The sequence below is a fragment of the Lactuca saligna genome, chromosome 1 (assembly GCF_052625555.1).
Source record: "Lactuca saligna cultivar CGN05327 chromosome 1, ASM5262555v1, whole genome shotgun sequence".
NCBI classification, from domain to species: Eukaryota; Viridiplantae; Streptophyta; class Magnoliopsida; order Asterales; family Asteraceae; genus Lactuca; species Lactuca saligna.
In genome coordinates, this window is record NC_136417.1 from 27,861,710 (window position 1) to 27,881,654 (window position 19,945).

The 19,945-nt window shown below is 35.7% G+C and overlaps 3 protein-coding genes across 4 annotated transcripts; 1 reads left to right on the top strand and 2 right to left on the bottom strand.

Moving 5' to 3' along the window:
• Nucleotides 1-4,020: 4,020 nt before the first annotated feature.
• Nucleotides 4,021-4,796, top strand: LEA7 (Late embryogenesis abundant protein (LEA) family protein). Its single transcript, XM_078997498.1, has one exon. The coding sequence runs from the start codon at nt 4,084-4,086 to the stop codon at nt 4,591-4,593; it is 510 nt and encodes a 169-aa protein (XP_078853624.1). The 5' UTR covers nt 4,021-4,083; the 3' UTR covers nt 4,594-4,796.
• Nucleotides 4,797-9,541: 4,745 nt separating this feature from the next.
• LOC145029975 (WD repeat protein) lies at nt 9,542-13,140 on the bottom strand. 2 transcript variants are annotated; one of them, XM_078978422.1, is made up of 12 exons: nt 12,998-13,140; nt 12,582-12,686; nt 12,358-12,473; nt 12,091-12,242; nt 11,927-12,015; nt 11,348-11,840; nt 11,175-11,243; nt 10,870-11,096; nt 10,695-10,777; nt 10,249-10,360; nt 10,093-10,167; nt 9,542-10,007 (listed from the first exon to the last, which is right to left on the bottom strand). In XM_078978422.1, the coding sequence occupies exons 1-12, from the start codon at nt 13,085-13,087 to the stop codon at nt 9,810-9,812; spliced, it is 1,809 nt and encodes a 602-aa protein (XP_078834548.1). In that variant the 5' UTR covers nt 13,088-13,140; the 3' UTR covers nt 9,542-9,809. The 2 variants fall into 2 exon arrangements, with proteins under 2 accessions (XP_078834548.1, XP_078834546.1); XM_078978420.1 differs by having other exon boundaries at nt 12,091-12,245.
• A 2,180-nt stretch (nt 13,141-15,320) lies between these two features.
• Nucleotides 15,321-18,732, bottom strand: PWP2 (periodic tryptophan protein 2). The gene is made up of 7 exons (XM_078978430.1): nt 17,468-18,732; nt 17,138-17,389; nt 16,973-17,065; nt 16,520-16,891; nt 16,090-16,434; nt 15,762-15,989; nt 15,321-15,657 (listed from the first exon to the last, which is right to left on the bottom strand). The coding sequence occupies exons 1-7, from the start codon at nt 18,644-18,646 to the stop codon at nt 15,487-15,489; spliced, it is 2,640 nt and encodes an 879-aa protein (XP_078834556.1). The 5' UTR covers nt 18,647-18,732; the 3' UTR covers nt 15,321-15,486.
• Nucleotides 18,733-19,945: the final 1,213 nt, after the last annotated feature.

Genomic DNA, 19,945 nt, shown 5'->3' on the forward strand with positions numbered 1-19,945 from the left:
CAATTAACTTTTCTATTAATCTAAGCAACTCATAAGAACAAGATAATTCATATCAAACTTCTTCATGTAATTAGTCTAAACCTTAAACTAATACAAAACATGAATCTATTGACAATTATCTTTGAAAATGGATTAGCATGAACATTATCACATTAAAAAACAAGTTTATAAGTTCAAAAACAACTTAGGGTAATGTTCCTAGTCCATTTCTAGCCAAAAACCTCGAAAATATGCTGTCTGGGGGTCCAACTCGTCAAGTGCATGAACCGACTCGGCGAGTTGGATTGTTTTGATCAATTTTTAGGCATGGACTCGCCGAGTCTGATGATCAAACAGCAACACTTTCGATTTTTTAAGCAGTTTTGCAGGTATAACAAGAAAACAAGCCTAGGCTCTGATACCACTGTTGGGTTTTGAGCATTCTAACACTCCTAAGTGTACATGCAACCCTAAATACCTTGGATCTATGTTTTCTCTATTATACATGCAAATAAGAACATTCAAGGTATTATCCTAATCTAGCATACAAAACAAGGAGTGTAACAAGATAGAATACATACCTCTTTGATGTAGAAAGTCTTCATGAAGCTTGAGTGCCTAGCCCCAATAGTGTGGAAGCCTCAAATGGAATCACAATCATCAAAACACTTAGAATAACTTGAGAGAGTTCTACACTTCATGAAATCGGCTAGCCCTTTTTAGAATAATACTAGTGGCCGATTTTGTCAAGAATAAGATCTTTATATAGTGTTACAATTAGGGTAAATCCTTAATTGTCATGGCTTTCCATTTCCTTGGATCCATGGGTTCAAATACACCATGGAGCATCCATGGACCATCCTATGGGTTTTAGCTCAACTTGATTATCCATGGAGCATTAGCCCACTATATAAGTATGGATGATTTACACAATCAACCCATATATTTAATTAGTCTTCTTTTGATCACTTAATTAATCCTAGATTAATTCTTGATCAATACTAATTAAATAATCTTATTATTCTTATTATTACTATACTAGAACTTATAATATATATTAATAACCATAAGTGTCTTATTTCTCTCATTATAGTCTATCCAAGTGCATGATGGTATGCAACCCAAATGGACCATGCCGGGTCGGGTCAAGTCTTACCAATTATAGTTATGGACTTAGACATTAATCCAACAGTCTCCCACTTGGATAAGTCTAAAACTATTTATTGCGTATGACTTCAGGAACCAACTGGCAATCGTAGCTCTCAAAAGCTTCCGTCGAACTCTGACCTTGTAGATGAACTCTGATCTTGTCAGGGACTGGAGGTAAGGACTTAAGGTCCTTTAAATAGGGTGCACACCCTAAAAGTTAGGGTTTCATCTTCTAGCTCCTACTTGTTAAGTCTGGGTCTGCCGACTCGCCGAGTAGGTCCAATAATCCACGCGAGCTAACCCGCATCCACACGACGAGTTGGGGCAACCAACTCGTCGATTATGGCCATAAACGTGCACATAATGTTTTAAAACTTATACCTGAGAGTCGGGGCGTTACAATTCTCCCCGGCTTGAACTAGACATCGTCCTCAAAGTCTGTTACGGCGAACAAGTCTAGGTAGTGCTCCCGCATCTTAGCCTCTGGCTCCCATGTCAACTCGGATCCCCTCCTACGCTCCCACTGTACCTTTACCAAAGGTACATCCTTATTCCGTAGAACCTTCACCTTCCTCTCTAGAACGGCCATTGGCCTCTCTACGTAATTCAGATGCTCGTCGACCTGTATATCGTCTAATGATACCACTTCCCCTCATTTGCTATGCACTTTCGCAATTGTGATACATGAAAAGTTTTGTGCACCTGACTATGCTCCTCCGGGAGATCTAGCATGTATGCCACCTTGCTGACCCTGGAAATGATCCTGAACGGTCTGATGTATCGGGGGACCTAGCTTCCCCCTCTTCCTGAAGCGAATCACACCTATCCAAGGTCAGACCTTAAGGAGTACCATATCACCGACCTGAAATTCCAACTCAGATCGGCGTCGGTCACCATAACTCTTTTGTCGACTCTATGCGGTTTGCAACCGTTGTCTGATCTGTTGAATCATCTCGGTAGTCTGAAGAACTACCTCGTTCCGACCCATCACCCTGTGACCGACCTCGTCGTAACAAATCGGGGTGCGACATCTCCGTCCATACAACAGTTCAATAGTGAGGCACCAATACTGGAATGAAATTTGTTGTTGTAGGAGAACTGTGCAAGGGGTGAGTAGGAGTCCTAACTCCTACCGAAGTCAATGACACAAGCTCTCAGCACATCCTCGAGAGTTTGTATGGTCCGCTCACTCTAGCCATTTTTCTGTAGATGATAGGTTGTACTGAAGTGCAGTTGCGCGCCCAGTTCCTCATGGAACTTCTGCTAGAAATGGGAGTTGAACCGAACATCGCGGTCTGAGACAATAGAGATCGGCACCCTATGGCGAGCAACGATCTCGTGGATATACAAGCCGTCCAGCTTCTCGGCCGATGAACTCTCCCATATAGCTAAGAAGTATGTGCTCTTGGTCAATCGATCCACGATGACCCAAATAGCGTCGAATCCCTTCGCCGTCCTCGGCAGCTTGGTGATGAAATCCATCGTGATATGTTCCCACTTCCACATGGGAATCTCCAGGGGATGTAGTTGGCCATGGGGCCTCTGGTGCTCGGCCTTGACCATTCTGTAGGTCAAACACCTCTCCATGTACCAAGCGATTTCTCGCTTCATGCACGACCACAAATAACTCGATCGTAAATCCCAGTACATGTTGGTGGCCCCCGGGTGATTAGAGAAGCAAGACTTATGAGCCTCCTCCAGAACTATCTGTCTGACCCCACCATACATCAGGACCCAGACTCGACCACAACAGGTCAATAATCCCCGACTATCCTGCATAAACCGAGTGTTCTCACCGATAATCCGCTCAAGCTTCCAATTCTCATGTCGTATACCCTCAGCTTGAGCTTCCCTGATCAAACTCACTATTGGAGAATCCACTAATATCCTCATACATATCACCGGAGTAGAAGATCCAGCTTACTTGTGGCTCAGAGCGTCCGCAACCACGTTCGCTTTACACGGGTGGTAAATGATCTCACAGTCGTAGTCTTTGACTACATCCAGCCACCTGTGTTGTCTCATGTTCAGGTTCAGCTGATTCATGATGTGTCACAGGCTCTTGTGGTCCATGTATATGGTACAACGGATTCCATAGAGATAGTGTCTCCAAATCTTGAGAATGAATAACACTGCTCCCAACTCCAGATCATGTGTAGGGTATCTCGTTTCGTGCGGCTTCAACTGTCGCGACGCATGGGCTATCAACATCCTCTCTGCATGAGGACCGTTCCTAGCCCGCCTGATGGATGCATCACAAAACATTACAAAATCCTCAACCCCCTCCGGACAGTCAAGATTGGAGCCTCACAAAATCGTTGTCTAAGGGTCTCGAATGCCCTCTGTTGCTCAGGGTCCCACCGGAAATTGCAAAAAGATGGGACATCGACGAGGCCTAACCGTTAAAAAATAAAAGTGATTCCCATAAAAAAAATCTACCGGATAGATTTCCTATAAAAATGATATCTTATAAAGTATATGTCAATTATCTAAAAATATATTTTGAATTATGTATGTTTAATCAAACTTTGCCAAAATAAATTCATCCTAATAAAAACGATTTTTTTTTGTAGTTTTAAAAGTTACTGCGTAAACATTATTAGGCATTTAATATCACTTTATTCACATATATAGTTAGAGTAAGAAAAAAAAAAAAAAAAAAAAACGTACTGAAGATTCTATACAAAAGAATATTTAACTTTTTTATTAATTGCGAGAAAAGATGAGACATCGAGGAGGCCTAACCGTTAAAAAAATAAAAAATATTTAAGAGGGCACGTAACCATGACACGCGTCGAATGCTAAATACACGTGTCACGCAGTCAACTCACATGCATCTCTATATAAACCGACTGTTCTCCTGCTTACTAAATCATCTTTGAATTACACAAATTCTCACAGAAAAAAAAACACACACACAAAAGTTTTCCGATCAACCGAAAACTCACTTCAAGAATGTCGTCTCACGATCAGCAGTACAGAGCCGGCGAAGTCAAAGGCCGAACCGAGGAGAAGACCAGTCAGATGATGGGGACAATGAGGGACAAGGCGCAGCAAGGGAAAGACAAGACGTCCGACACGGCAGGAGCCGCCTGGAACCGGACCAAAGAGTCCACAGACCAGACCGGAAGCTACGTGTCAGATAAGGCCGGTGCTGCGAAGGACAAGGCATCGGAAATGGGTCAAGCCACCAAAGACAAGGCGTCGCAGATTGGTCAAGCGACCAAGGACAAAGCCTCGGATACAGCACAGTGGACTAAAGAAACTGCAGAGAGTGGAAAAGAGAAGACCGGAGGGGTGATGCAGAGGACTGGAGAGCAGGTGAAGAGTATGGCTCAAGGTGCTGCGGATGCTGTGAAGAGTACTCTTGGATTCGGGGAGGATGAAGGTGGTGATAAGCACACCACTGGCACCACCGGTGGCCTTGATACTACCACCACCACCACCCGGAGGACCAACTACTAGACGTTGAATGGTGGTGTGATATTATATTGCGTTTTTAGTTGTTTCGAGGGATGGTTTTTATTGTTCCCTTTCGTTTGTTTTTTTGTTTTTTTTTTAATGTTAGGTTGGTGGGTGTATGTATAGAGAATACTGGTGTGATCATATACGTATGTCTTACCACCTTGGTATCCTCATAGTTCTCGATACTTCACATCGCAAATAAAGTGAGGATTTTCTATAAATGGCTTTTGATTTTCTATAAAATTTTCTTCATATAGTAATTTATTATGTTTTTGTCTTGGCATTGCACCCATAAAACTGTAGAGTAGTTCAGAACATGTGTTCAAAGTAATTTTGCGTTTCTTATGATATCGTCATACAAAAATAGGGCTGAAATGGTCTTGCTAAATGGTGAGGGAGGCTGAAGGCGGATGGCAATGTTCTTCATTTCTTTGGTTCGAATGCACGAGGGCCATTCATAGGATTTCCCTTGTGGATGGGAAGCCTATTGCCAAAAACGATTATGAAGGTTTGGCTTAATATCTTGAATGTTAATTTCGATTTTGAAAAGCTTGGGATCTATCTTGATACTTTTTTCGAAAGAGTGGTTGGCTTGGGGGACAATTAAAGTTTGTTTTTTACTATTTAGTCCTTGCAGTTTTTTTCTTTCACTTTTTTCCTTTAGTTTGTAAAAGGACACTTTATACCCTCTACTTTTAAATATTACACTGTTACCCCCTTTAACTTTGAAAAACTTTCTAAATTATCATTTCCAGCCCTTTCATTGTTAAACTTCCATTTTTATAAACTCCCGTATGTTTTTTTTATAAAACTTCCATTTTTATAAACTCCCATATGTTTTTTATAGTTACCACAAAAAAATATAATTTTTGAGAAAAATTGTTTGTAAAGGTCAGGAAAATATCACCAGAAAAATATAAATATTAGTGAAAATATACTATAAATTCTTTATTCTTTTTTTTTAGAATTCAGAACACAGAACGAATTCTTTTTTAGACATCTTATAAGATGGAAACCTGGTCTATTTCTTATTATTAGAATAGAGACAGTCAATTGTTAATTTCATATTAAAAAAGTATTGAGCCAAATTTGTGAGTCAAATCTACCATTGTTAATTTCATATTAAAAAAGTATTGAGCCAAATTTGTGAGTCAAATCTATTCCGATTATTCCAATATTTCAGAACTTATTTGTTTGTCGTACAAAAAAACTTTTGAAATTCCTAGTTAAAAGAGATTTCCCTATGGTATATATGTAATCTGATTTTGATTTTCCTATCCATGTATTATATGTTTCAATGGTCTATCTGTAATCCGATCTAAATGTAATTTGATTTTGATTTTCTATTATATGTTTCAATGTATTTGGCATGGTTGTGGTTTCTAGTTTTTGTGCTTTGGCAACTTAACTCCTCCTAAGTTTCTATACATGGCTTTGGTACCCGACTTTTGTTGTTTAACGACTTAAGTTCTTCTGAACTTATATTGCTACTAAGATTGTTATTATACTAAATCATTATTGTCGCTGCAACGCGAATGCGTAGCGAATAAAATCCTAGTTAATGTTCTAAAAGCCACTTGTTTAGTTAACAATCATCCTAGTTTAACTGGTTTTTGGTTTTTAGAAATATATGTTCTTGATATATATATATATATATATATATATATATATATATATATATATATATATATATATATATATATATATATATATATATATATATTCAAATACATAAAAAAACATAAAATATATAATTACATACATATATTTGCATATATTACATCAATTTAAATTCATAAAAAAATATAAAATATAATATAAAAAAATATAACTTTATATATATATATATATATATATATATATATATATATATATATATATATATATATATATATATATATATATTACATCAATTCAAATACATAAAAAAAATATAAGATATATATAAAAAAAATATAGTTTTAAATGAATACAAACATATTAAAAAGTATTATAATATTTATCATTTTTCATTTTTGTAACAAAATCACATCAATTACGATAAAAACTTATCAAAGATTAAACATAAATAAGTTATTGCCATTTTGAGGGCTATAGAAATTAAAAATCAAGTTAAATATTACCGTATTGTGGCATATTCAACAGGTTCATATATTCACTCTCTAATATAGCAAAAAAAATTGTAAATGATAACCAAACAAAAGATATCCACAACGATATCTAAATTTATATGGAAAAGACCATCATAGTTTATCAAAGTTTATTCTTATTTTATTCAATTTAACCGGTTCAATATACTTTTAACGGTTTACTTTTAACCGTTTTTTTTTCGTAAAAACGGTCTTGGATCCATAAATATAACATAAAACTAGTGCTGGTTACCGTTTTCTTTCCCGATTTGCGGTCCAAACAGTTCGATCAAACGGTTCAAAGCGGTTGTTAAAACATTACTTAATATTTATGTGAAGGAATCCAATAAAAATTGTTTTGTCTCAAATAGGATTAGGTTAATGATTGATGCAGATTTTCAACTTATGTGGGAATGGTGCAGAAACTCAAGGAGAGGCATAGAAACCAGCCAGTTGGAGGAGATATATGTTTTGCTGGTTAGTTTTCGGTTTACAAGGATTGCTGATTTGCTAGAGGTGGTGGGATTGTTCTGAAGTGTGCAAAGTCAAGTCCTTTAGGACAATCATTTAGGTGTTGTTTGGTTCGTAGAATGTTGCTGAAGGAATTTGAATTGGAATTGGAAAATAAATCTATCATAAATTTGAATCCAATTCCATATGTTATTTGGTTGGTAGGAAATGCAATTGAACTTAATTCGAAAATATGTTTGGTTCGTATGAAATGGAGTTGGAATTCATGTAAAATGACATAATTATCATATTTGTCTGTTTTGCTTAATTTTATCTTGTTTTCTAACTTATATGTACAAATACATTATGAAAATTATAAAAACAATAGAATTTCGATGGTGGTGGCAGTGGTGGTGGTGGCGGCGACAATGGTGGGTAGCAGTGATAGTGGTTGCGACGGTGGTGGTGATGGTGGTAATGGCATTGATTGTGGTGACGAAAGTGGTGGAGATAGCAGCAGTGTCAGTTGGTGGCGGGAGACAACGACGGCGATGATGGTGTCGGTGATAGTAGTGGCGGTGGTGGTGGTAGCGTTGGTAGTGATGGTGGTGGTGGTGTTATTAGTGGTGGTGGGTGATGGCATTGGTAGTGGTGGTGGGTAATGGTCGTGGTGGTGTTGGCGGCAATGGTAGCGGTGGTGGTGGGTGGTGGTGATCGGTGGCGACGACAATAGTGGTAACGACGATGATGGTAGTCGGTGGTGTCGTCGCGGGCAGTGGCAATGGGTGGTGATGGCGGCAGTGGTGGGTGGTGGTCATGGCGGTGGTAGCGGTTGTCGGTGGCAGTAGCGGCAACGGCTGCGGTGGTAGTGGTTGTGGCGGCAACGGTGTTAGTAGGGTGTTGGTGGTGGTCGGTGGGGCGGCAGCGGTGGTGGTGATGGTGGCAGTGGTGGCGGTGGTAGCAGTAGTGGTGGTGGTGGTCAGTGATAGTGGTGGGTTTACTGATAAGTACAAGGGGTATTTTTGTAATCTGTCACTTTCCTTAATGAGAATGGAATGTTTTTCATCCAACTTTGGAAGAAATTCACTTTCCTTCGTATAGTGGAAAGCTCATTTTATTTAGGAATCTTCTTCCCTCATCTAAGTCCAACCAAACGCATGAATTCGAGGGAATTAGAATCTTTTTCCCTCGAATTCCATTCATTTCCTGCCAATTAAATGCAACCTTAGGATTTGGATTGGTGGGCAGGTGACACGAGCTTCAAGTAGGTTAATTGGGCATCCCTCAAATTTAATTGTTTCATGTGGATCGAATTCTGACTACTGTGAATCTGATTAACAGAGGGGTTTCGAGTAGTCCGTTGCTTCTGTAACAAGATTGAGGATTATGTGGAGGACCTTTTCTTTGGTTGTGAGTACATGAAGGTGATTTGGAGCTGGATTTTATTGTGGTTCACAGCCTTAATTCATCGTTTCAAGAACTATACAGTGGCTCCTTTGAAAATGATGGATGATATTTAACATACATGTTTCAATTGGATTAAGCATAGATCAAACTTGGCTTTGTTAGATTGGTGGTGTTGGATTTGTTCTCCTTTATTAAACAACCTCTGTAATTCCCTCTAGCACTTTGTTACAAAATATCAATTGCAAACATTAATGGTGGTTCAATTTGTTTAATGTGTTGTCTCCAATTATGAATTTTGAAATTTGGTATTTCTGCGTTTTCAAAATTGCAATTTTTTATGGTTCGTTGTGAAATAATAAAAAAGTGTCCGTATCATATGGGATAATTCATTAGTTTGGCTTAAATGTCAAAAACAATTGTCGGATTATCAATACAGAACTCGTTACATAAAAACTAGTCCAAATTAAGCATTAAACTTTTTTTTTCTATTAAAGTCATCTTTTTTTTTTTTCAAACAAACAATGTTTTTATTTGCTGAATAACAAACCAAGTGCACCTACAAGACAATATTTTTTTCTAAAAATTAATAAAAAATTATAAATATTCTATACATGATCTTATAAAAAAAATCAAAGCTTTTTCAGGATTATGTCCATATAAGTTATTTTTGGGCTGATCTTTGAAATGTTCACGTCTTCTAGTTCGTTGTTGCTTAATTACCCTTTAACTATAAAATATGGTTTAATCCTTAATGTTGCATGTATGACCCCTTTATTTCCTGTGTTAAGGATTTTTCATTTTCGTTTAAAGATCATCATAACTAAAATACACTTATACGTTCGTCTTCTTTATGGAAGGTGCAGGAGGGCACCAGGAATTGATACGCCATACTCAATCATTGTTACATGGAATTACGATCGAATTGAAATCCTAATAAACAAGCAAGAATTCAATATGTGATCTAAATAATAAAGGTAACCAAAATTGCATACTATACCAACAAATCCTACAAAATTGATTATACAAATTCAAGCCCCAAAACAAAAAATTTAAAAAGTCTGTCTCAAAAAATACAATCTTCGTTTGATGAGCTTCACTTTATGACCAATTTTTTTAAAGATGACTTCAGCTCGTAAATCATAAAGGAATAGTTCAATTCTGAGTCTGTTTGTGTATTTATGGGAGGAACCATTAAACCCATTGAACATAGCGAATCTGAATTTCTATAACTCAGTAGTCAAGCATGCCATCATCACTCCCTTCAAGATCACTAACATTACTCATTGCTTCAAGTTCTTCATTGTCTTCTTCTTCATCATCATCAGTTTCCATGGCTTCTTCACCATTTTCTTCTTCTTCTTCATCACTCGTGTCTTCAAATGTAATAGGTTCCATTGGCCGTTCTTCTTCATCCACTCCATCAACCGTCTGCATAAAAACAACATAAAAATTCAACACAATGCATAACACTCATCATTCATCCAAAATAAATAAATAAATAAATAAAACTTACCTTTGTGTAAAGCAAGTCTAGGGAACTCGACAGTTGCACCACAGGATCGAAAGTTGAAATTCGAGACTCTATAAGCTATAAATAAGTAAATAACAACCATTTTTGAGAAAATTACTAAATTGAGATAAAATAGAAAAATAAGTGAAGTTGTTATACCTGATATAATGAGTTGAGAGCAATTAGAGATGATTCTTGAGACATGATGCTGCTTGCATGTTGAAGAAGTAAACTTTTAAGCCATGGCAGGGCACATGCTACTACTGTACCCCTGTTCTCACACGATCAATTATTTGTTAAATTCAGACCCATTTAATAAAACTGCTTATTTTAAGAATACTCAAAAAAAATCACCAACATATATATATATATGATTTAACATTTAGCAAATCACTTATTGCGAAATGATGATGTAATTTCGTAGATTATTTTCAGCTTTTAATCAATAAAAAAGTAAATATGCAATTGACCCATTGCAAAATAGTTTGTACTATGGGTCGAAAAGGGACCATGTCTAATTTTCAACAATTTCAAAAAGGAAATGAACAGAATAGTGTAATCATGTCAAATTTTCAACTTTCTTAAAAGGGAACAGTGGATTGCACCTGGATTGGATCATAGATATGAGAGATTCTAGAAGCTTGAAAACATCTGAAGGATTCAAGAAAGCAACCGAGTTTGAAATAATCTGAAAAGATAAACAAAAACAATCATGTAAAAAAATCTTGTAAAATTCAACTAACATCTGAAAACTTTCCTATCAAATATTAAAATATTAACCTTTTCATCTTGTCTAAATAAACAGTCAAGAAGAAGGGACCGATCGTCTGCATGAAGTGCTTGTTTAAGAAGCACATGGACAGAATCTGCACTAGGAGGCTTTGTATCTGTTTTCTCTTTGGGTGCCACGTCATCATTCTTTATATTTAAGCTAGCCAATTTCTCTCCCATGGTTGGTTCATTAATGTCATCATCAATTTGAACCCCATCCATAGGATCACCATGAGCTACATCAACATTCAAACAAAATTTCATCTTTCCATAAACCCAAAAAAACACAATAAAAAAAATATCTTTTTGCTTACATTTATCCGGTTTTACAGAGTCTTCTACATCAGATGCAGCCCGTTTCTTTCCCCTTGCATCTTTTTGGTCTGCAAAGAATAAAGATTGTTTTAGCCATTTTTGGTTATTTGTGTAATTAACCAATAAAAAAGGGTCTATACTCTATAGAAAATCAGATTGGTATTTTATGTACCTTTTCCATCAATCAAACGATTTTCTTGAATATCATCAATGACAATATCCTCCTCTGGACTAGTAACATCAAGTAAAGAGAACTGAGGAGAGTTTATTGAGCCATAAACAACAAGAACTGTAACTCGATCATCACCATCAATGGAGTTCAACCTTGCAGCCAATATGGAAGCCTTGTTTTTCTTCTTTTTTCCACTAGCATTTGAGTCAGTTTCAGATTTACTACCTTCAACTTTGATTTTGGTTGGAACTACGTTTTCTGTAGATGAAATCTTCAAGTTCCAGATATAAGCAATACCCGACTCTGAAACAGAAAGTACCACTAAATCATCTTCATTGCAGCCATTCTTGCATTCAATAGCTAAAGGAGGGTGTCTCATTGATAGAACAGGTCCACTTGATCCATTTTTCCACACGTGCAGATTCTTGTCACTAAATACAGATGTAATTATGGTGTTTGTATCATCCAACATAGACATATGATTCACAGGACCCTAAAGAAAAGACAAAAAAATATATATTCATCAGAACTGCAGTAATAACTTTAAAAATGTACATACAAAAGGTAGTAGTAACATACAGCATCTGTGGAAAATTTAAGTAGTTCTTCTCCATCTTCCAAGGTGAGGACTCTGATCTTTGTATTTGATGCAGCTAATATTTTATCATCTATCATTACAAGAAACGCATGTTAGAATAAAAAGGTTGAGATAATTTTAAGGACAACTTGTTGGGAAGACTCACCAGAAAAATATACAGATGAAGAGATTTGTTTCTTTGAGATTTTCATTTCTTTTAACAGTTCACCAGTTTCAGAGTTCATTTCGCATGTTGTTCCATCTGTACTTATAGCACAAAGTTTACGCCCTTTGTTTGCAAAAGAGATAGCAGCTATTCTACTGCATACAGAAAAGTTCAGTAATTCAGGTATTATTCCAAATTTGATTTATTTAACCATCAATAATCAGAAAATTTATGATCATGATCATCTTATTATTCTTCATAGCATACCTATGATGATGTCCAGAAGATTTCCATTTTAACTCTGCAGAAGAGGCATTAATGGTGAAGATTTCACCATCATCTGTTCCCAGTGCCACCAAACAAGTACTGTTTTCTTTTCTGCGCTGAGAATTAAGAGGGAGAAGAGGAGATAAGAGATTATGGAGTCGGATATGAAACTAGTAAGGCAAAAATGGAGTGTTAGAATTGAGGTTTCCAATGCACTGTGTTACCTTCTTTCCCACAAAGCTACATGCAATACAAGAAAACTGAGCAACAGAATCTCCATCTGACTGCTTCCATTCTGCTAATTGACTCCCATCACTCGTGTTCCAAACCTTCAAGCATGAAATGGTGTTTATTAGCTTGGTACAAAGCTTTGTAACGAATCTAGCTTTTGAGGATAGGTTAACAGCAAATTTAGAACAATGAAGCAAGCACCAATGGTTTTGTCATTTGATAATAATGTTATACATAGATAGAACATCCTGTTGTTCAAATACAAGCAAAATTCCTTCAAAAACATAACCATATCCCGAATTGGATATCAAGCAAGTTTAGTTCAACTCCAATAGGTTTATGCATATATAGCATAGAAAAATGGTTTAAGACCTGCACATAGAGAGAGAAAAACAGAGAGGGAACTTACTTTGACGAATCCATCGGGGAGTATAGCAGCGAAAACTTCACCTTTAGAAGTGAAAGAAGACATCGAAACTTCTACTCTCTCTTTCACCATTACCAGTAAACAGAGAAGAACCCTAGAACTCCTGTTGCAAGAAAAGAAAAGGAAGGGTTTTGGCTTAGGGGTTTAATTAATGGGCCGGATTCGGAATACACATTCCCACAATATGAACCTTGTTTGGGCCGAACACGAAAGTCTCTTTTGGCGAGTCGCACGCAGAAAAAACGAGACAAAAGAGAGTGAAAGACGTCGCAGCCCGATATGTGTTCACTGATGTTATGAAGGAGAATCGTTGGAGGCGGATGTTGGCTATTTTTAAAATAAAAAAAAAAAAAAAAAAAAAAAAAAACCTTAATTTTCCTGAAACTCAAAAAAAAATAATAATAATAATAAAATAAAATAAAATAAAAAATAAAGTTTAAATAAATTAGCTATACTATCTTTACAACATCTTTTTATGTTCTTATAAAATTATGGAACAAATAAATTTCGTTTTATCATTTTATACAACTAAACGAATTTCTTGCTTATTTATATATCCACAAATTCGTATTCATTTCATAACAAATTAAAATAAGGCCAAATAACCTGTCCAAAAAATCTAATTTTCCTAGTGTATAGATTGATCAGTTCATTTTGTTTTTTACAACAAGTACTGCAAATTTATTTCTAGTTGTGTACTTAAATCCATATTGGTTATAGATGGGTTGGAAAAAAAATATTTGTGATTTTTTACTTGGAACTATTGAATCTCAAACAATTAGAAAATCTAAAAATAAATTAATAAATAAATAATAAAATAAAATAAACATCAAAGTATCATATTAGTCTAGTTCTACATATCATATTTACTTTTATAAACTTTCAAAATATCATATTTACTCAAATCCTTATTTTAATCATTTTATAAACATTTAAATTCCTTATTTTTATCAGTCGACTTATACAACTTTTTTTTATAAATCTAAGTTTAAAGATTATATTTACCTAAATTATTATCTAATAATAACTAGATTGTGTGTCCAGGATGAACCACTAGACAGTTTTTCTTATTAGGCAGTTTTTGTCATTTTCTTCATCACAGTTAAAGGTTTCTCATCTTGAAGATGAAGTAATTTCCTTATCGAATATCATCTATAAAAATAAAAAATAAAAAACTTTTCCAACTTTTATCCAGTAGCATCAAAATTAGTCATATAGTAGTTGGTGAAAACTAAAGTACACATCTTCAAATTAACACTTGTTGATATAAATAGAATATCATCCGGGTTTCACAGTAGTCCGATTTTTTTTTTCATGTTTACATATTTAGGTATTTCTTTGGTTTTTTTTCTTATCTGTTGTTTCTATTTTGTATGTGTATAATGTTTTGAGGAAATTAGGATCGTATAGTAGAATATCAATGGTGGCGAAATCAAAAGCGCCAAATCTACAAACAAATGTGGCCAAATCCACAAACAAATGTAGCAAAAACTTGAAGTGTTACATTTGATAAATGTCAAAGACCAAAAATAGCAATCTATTGAAACCTTTTAGGCTAGCAATAGAGAATATCAAAAGTGGGAAACCAAAAGAGTTAATTCCACAAACTTATGTGGTAAAAAATTGAAGAGCAACAAAAAGTAACAAAATATTGAAATTTTTATGACAAAACTTTGAAAAAGTTAATGATAGACTAAAAATAACAGTGTTTAAAATTTTATAGCAAAAGTTTCGAGAATAGAGACTAAATTATTCATAAATGTTTTATGAATTAATATAATATATTAATTTAGAAAAATATAGTATTTTAATCAGATATAATAAGTTACACATTAAAAAAACTAAAACTATAAAATAATAATTTAAAAACCAAATTTGATCAAAATAATAATTTGAGTAAATAGAATGAAGTGTACAAAGGATAAAAAGAAAATTTTTAACTTATATTTATAAAAAAGTTAATTGATAAAAATAAATATTTTAAATTATTATAAAATGTTAAAAAGTAAGGATTTAGACAAATCAAATATTTTAAAAGTTTATCAAAAACAAATATGTTATTCAAAAATTAAATTGAACAAATATAAATTTTGATGTTTAAAACATACACCAAATACATGCAAATACTTCGGTTATGTAATTGAGTAATCGACTCTTCTTGCAGTGATATTTCTCAATTAAGTTGGTCAAATTTTAGGGTTTGACCGTAATAAAACAATCTTTCTCATAATGCAAAATTTTAAAATTGAGCTTTTACATTTGACATCTATTAGCTTTTGAGATTGTCATTCCTTGTGTATCAAAATCAACACCAATACCAAACAATATTTTATAAGCATCTATAAAACATAACCAAAAAAAAAAAAAAAAAAAAAAAAAAAGCAAAATTCCACCTTAATAAAATTACAACAGCATCCGTACCCTAAAAGGCTTTTATAACAAAATCGCCATTTCAGCAACTCTTAATAAGCTCATGGCTTAGAGCTTGTAGAGCATAAATATCGAAGCAAATACTCATTAGAAGCACACGTGTCTCCTAAATCTTGATGTAACCTCGTAATCGCCTTCTGCAACGACTTCAAAGCAGGCAGCAAATTCCTCGAGTTTTGCTGAATCGAGTGTCCGTGACATTTAGAAAGCTCCTACAAAACCAAACAACAAAAATCACATCACACAGGACAAAACATAACAACAGACTGCATTTGACATGTATTGAACTAAAACCGATGTCAACAGAACATTATACCTGACACCATCGAAGAATAAACTCCAGATGAGGGCAATTTTCTAGAAGCTCCGCGAAAGCCATGATCAATCTATTTAAATATTTAAACGGCACCGATGCAACCACCACTCTTATATCCGCAGGAGCAATACTAATAATACACTTTTTAATCAATTCATCTTCATTTAATCTTAAACTCAGAATCAAAGCTCTACTTGGCTGATCTTCCTTAAGTGCCGCTTCAACTGCCTGTCAAATAAGGAATAAAGTGTACTGTTTGGATAAAATATTGCTTCTTTTTAGTACTGAATGAACTGTCTGAATCTGAACAAAAGACTGTTATTGTTACCTCTGGTGTAACGTCTATGTCAAGATCTGTGGGGTCAAATATGAAATTATCATCCATGGAGTAAACTAAAACCCCTTCGGTTGTTGCAGCTGCCCAGCTACGACCCGTGGGCGCGATCCGTAGGCATTTTGTTCGGACAATAGGCCGCCCGCGATTAGGCATAGATCCGGGCAGGTCATAACCCGACTTGACCCGTGTTTGTTTCTCAACACCATCATCAACATCGCTGTTATCATCATCGATTAAATTCAAAGCACCAGCATCCGTCATGTTCTTTGAATTTAAAACATCAAGAACTCCATCCAAAGAAAGATTTAAAGTTATTTGGAATCTCCGCAGCAATACCTGTAAACAATTATAACATTTTGCACTTTTACTATTAATAATAAAAATTTGACTATTATAATTTTTTCAAAAAGAGAAAACTAACCTGGTCAGCAACATCATACATACAGATGTATTTGCTGCTTCCTCCAGCTAAAATGTAATTTCCATCAGCTGAATAAGATAATGTTGTGAAGCATTTTCCTGAAGTGGAATTGGCTGCTGACCTACGATCAGACATTAGGCGTCCTCCAGCAATGTCTTTTCGCCCCTCAATGGTGTACATTAGCAAGCCATCAATCGGATCCCAGAAATGAATTTGTCCATCTAATGTGCTGCAAGCTAATTGCTTGCCATCTGGACGATAAACAACTGTAAGAACATCGTGAGTGTGAGTGAATGTTTCTACTGAACCTTTTCCATCAAAAACATCCCATAATCGAACAGATCTGTCCCATGATGATGATGCAAGAATCGCCTGTAGGATATTAAAAACATAATTACGTAAATAATAAAGTCTATAGAGTAAACCATAGAAATATGAGATATAAATACTTACATTTGTTGGAGAAAACATTAATCCATGAACTGGACCTTCATGTCCACTTAGAACATCCAACAGTCGCCCAGTCTTCATTGACCAAACAAAGATCTAAGAGAAACAGAAAAATGATGTGTTAGAGTTTCTTAAATAGTTTTTAAACATCAATTTTAATTTTATTACCTCAAATGAATCGAGGGTTCCTGCACAAATCACTTCACCACTTTGGTCTGATGCTAAAGAAACAAACTGTCTAGAAGAAGGGGTAGTGAATGTTCTAAAATTACGATACCGGAATAGATCCCAAGCACGAACAGTTCCATCAAGGGATGCACTTAGTAAACAGTGGTTGCTAGCCATGAAATGAAGTGCAGTAACTGCATTTGTATGCTCAGAAAAAGTCACAAAACAGAAGCCTGATGACACAGTCCAGACCTGTAACAAGAAAACAGAGATCTGTAAACATACATGTTGTTGTAATGTGTAAGAGATTGTATATTGAAAGTAACTTACCTTGATTTTATTGTCATCTGCACCAGTGGCTAAGAGCTGTGAATCGGGGGAATATGCAAGAGTGTTGACATCAAAGTAATGTCCTTGTTGCTTCAATATATAGCTTTCAGACTTCCACTCCCAAACGAGTAATTGTCCAAGTCTTGCACAGCCAAATGTTAACCAGTTTCCAAGATCATTAAAAGTAGCAGTTGTGATCTTCTCTCTGGATATAGATAACAAGTGTATACAAACAAAATCAGGCATCTGATATAAGCCAAAAACACCATTTGAGAATCCAACCACCACGATCTCCAAACCTCTGTGATAATCGCAGGATGTTAGTTTTGCTGGGGTTTGCATAAAGAAACTCTTCTTAGACAATTCCCACTTTGCTGTATGCAACAAAGTGGAAGTTTCTTCATCAATAATGGCGTCGGAATTCTTTCTTTTCTTCGCATTACTAGTTTGCTCGACTTCCATGGTTTGTTCAGGAGTGCCAGGTGAAGGTATTTCATCTGGTGTTTCATCTTTCGCCGTATAAGTCCAGCTAAAAATTGCGCCATCGCGTGATACAGTGTAAACCCTAGAAACTTGTTTCGTTTTCTTCTCAATACCAAAAAATGCACCTACGATAATATCTCTATGACCTAAAAAGAGAAAAGGTTTGTTTGAACCACTTAATTTCTTCAGACAAAAAAGCCTAACCGTCAAATCCTTCGAACCAGCCAACACATAGTCTGAATCAGGACTCCAATCAAGTGCAGTAACTTTATCATTACAATTAGCGAAAGTTTTTACCAACTCGAACGGGAAAAACTCCTTCTTGAACCCTGGGGACCTCCATATTTGAACTAACTTCCCGGAGGCGACAGCGATGAAGGAGCCATCCGGGCTAAACTTCGCGGATGCCACGGGATTCTTAAAGGCGATGCGATGAAGTACAGCACGGCGACGTAGGTTGATGAAGAGGCAGCGGGAGTTGTCATCAACGGCGAGAAGGAATACGCCGTCAGGAGAGGCGGCAATTCTGGATATGTTTGAGGAGGCTTGACAAGGAAGAGTTATAGTTTCTGATTTCACGAGGTCTGTTACAGAGATACGATTGCCAACTGGTGATATAAGAAGTGTGTTGTTGACGACAATGGCATTCCCGCCCCTGTATGGAGCTCCGAGGAGGTTCTGAAACCTGTAGTTCATGGTAAAGCTTCGGGAGCTTGAAGACTACGAAAAGTTTCCCGAGCTTGAAGACTACGAAAAGTTTCCCGGCGCTTCACCAAAGTAATGGTGCTCTGTTCTTAAACCCTAGTCGTCAAATATTGGTGACGTCAACAAACTAAATAACGAATTATGCATGTAATCCCTAAACTAAACCCTAACTTGCACGATATGCCCCTTAAATTATTTTCACATTTTTTATCCCAGCCGTAATGACAATCATTTTCATAAATGTGTAAAAAAAAAAAAAAAGAGTTGGTTTGTTTCCCAGTTGTTTGAGTTGGTATTGACCGGGTCTAGATGTTTTTGTTTGACTCGGTTCGATCAGGGGTATTTGATATGCATATGATATATCCCACACTTTTGATTCGGTCCACAAAATAACTGATTCGCTCCACCAAAATAACATATCTAACTGATTGAACGAGAAAAAATATACATTTTGCCCCATGTTACCCGTTGTAACATCTAAGGCCCAAATATGGCCCAATTTTCCAAAATTGATCCAGTTCCTTTCATATGCCTTTACCTAAGAAGGCCCAACAAATCACAACAGCCCAACTATAAATTTTCAAATGGCCCAACACAACCAAGCCCAATTCACAAAAATACCCAAGTTTGTCGAGTATGTAGGGCGCACTCAACCAGTGCGCTCAACGTACATGATGGGAGGCTTGTATGAGCAGCATACATACTTGTACGTCCAGCGTACTCACCAACCATGACCTTCTTTCCAAATTTATCACTTAATCCATTAAGACTTGGATCCAAGCTTATATCTAACTTCTCCAATGCGGTTAATCACATAAAGTTGCCAACTTTATGTGCATGCATGTCTAAATGGGACTTTAGGGCTCAAAAGAGCTTTAACACTCGATTTAATACATGCATGGAACCAAAACCACCATAAAGGTTGCAGCTTTATACCTAGGGAACTCATGATATATCCAAATTTTCAATTTCAAGCTTCAAAAACGATTTTAACTCCCACTTCTTAACTAAAAGGGGTCAAAATGACCAAAAATGCACCAAGAAGAAGATCCATGAAATGAAAATACAAGGTTTGAACTTTATATCTGTAACGCCCGTGTTTTGGGGCTAAGCATTAATTAGATGATGTAATAGTCTAGTTCAACTATTGTAACTCTTTTTGAAATAATAAAGATGAATTATTTGAGTATTATGTGAATTAGGTGAAATTATGTGCTTTATACTTAATTATAAAGGTAAAATAAATAAAGGATAAAATAAGAGTCAAAATTAAAGTGTGAGATAAACCCA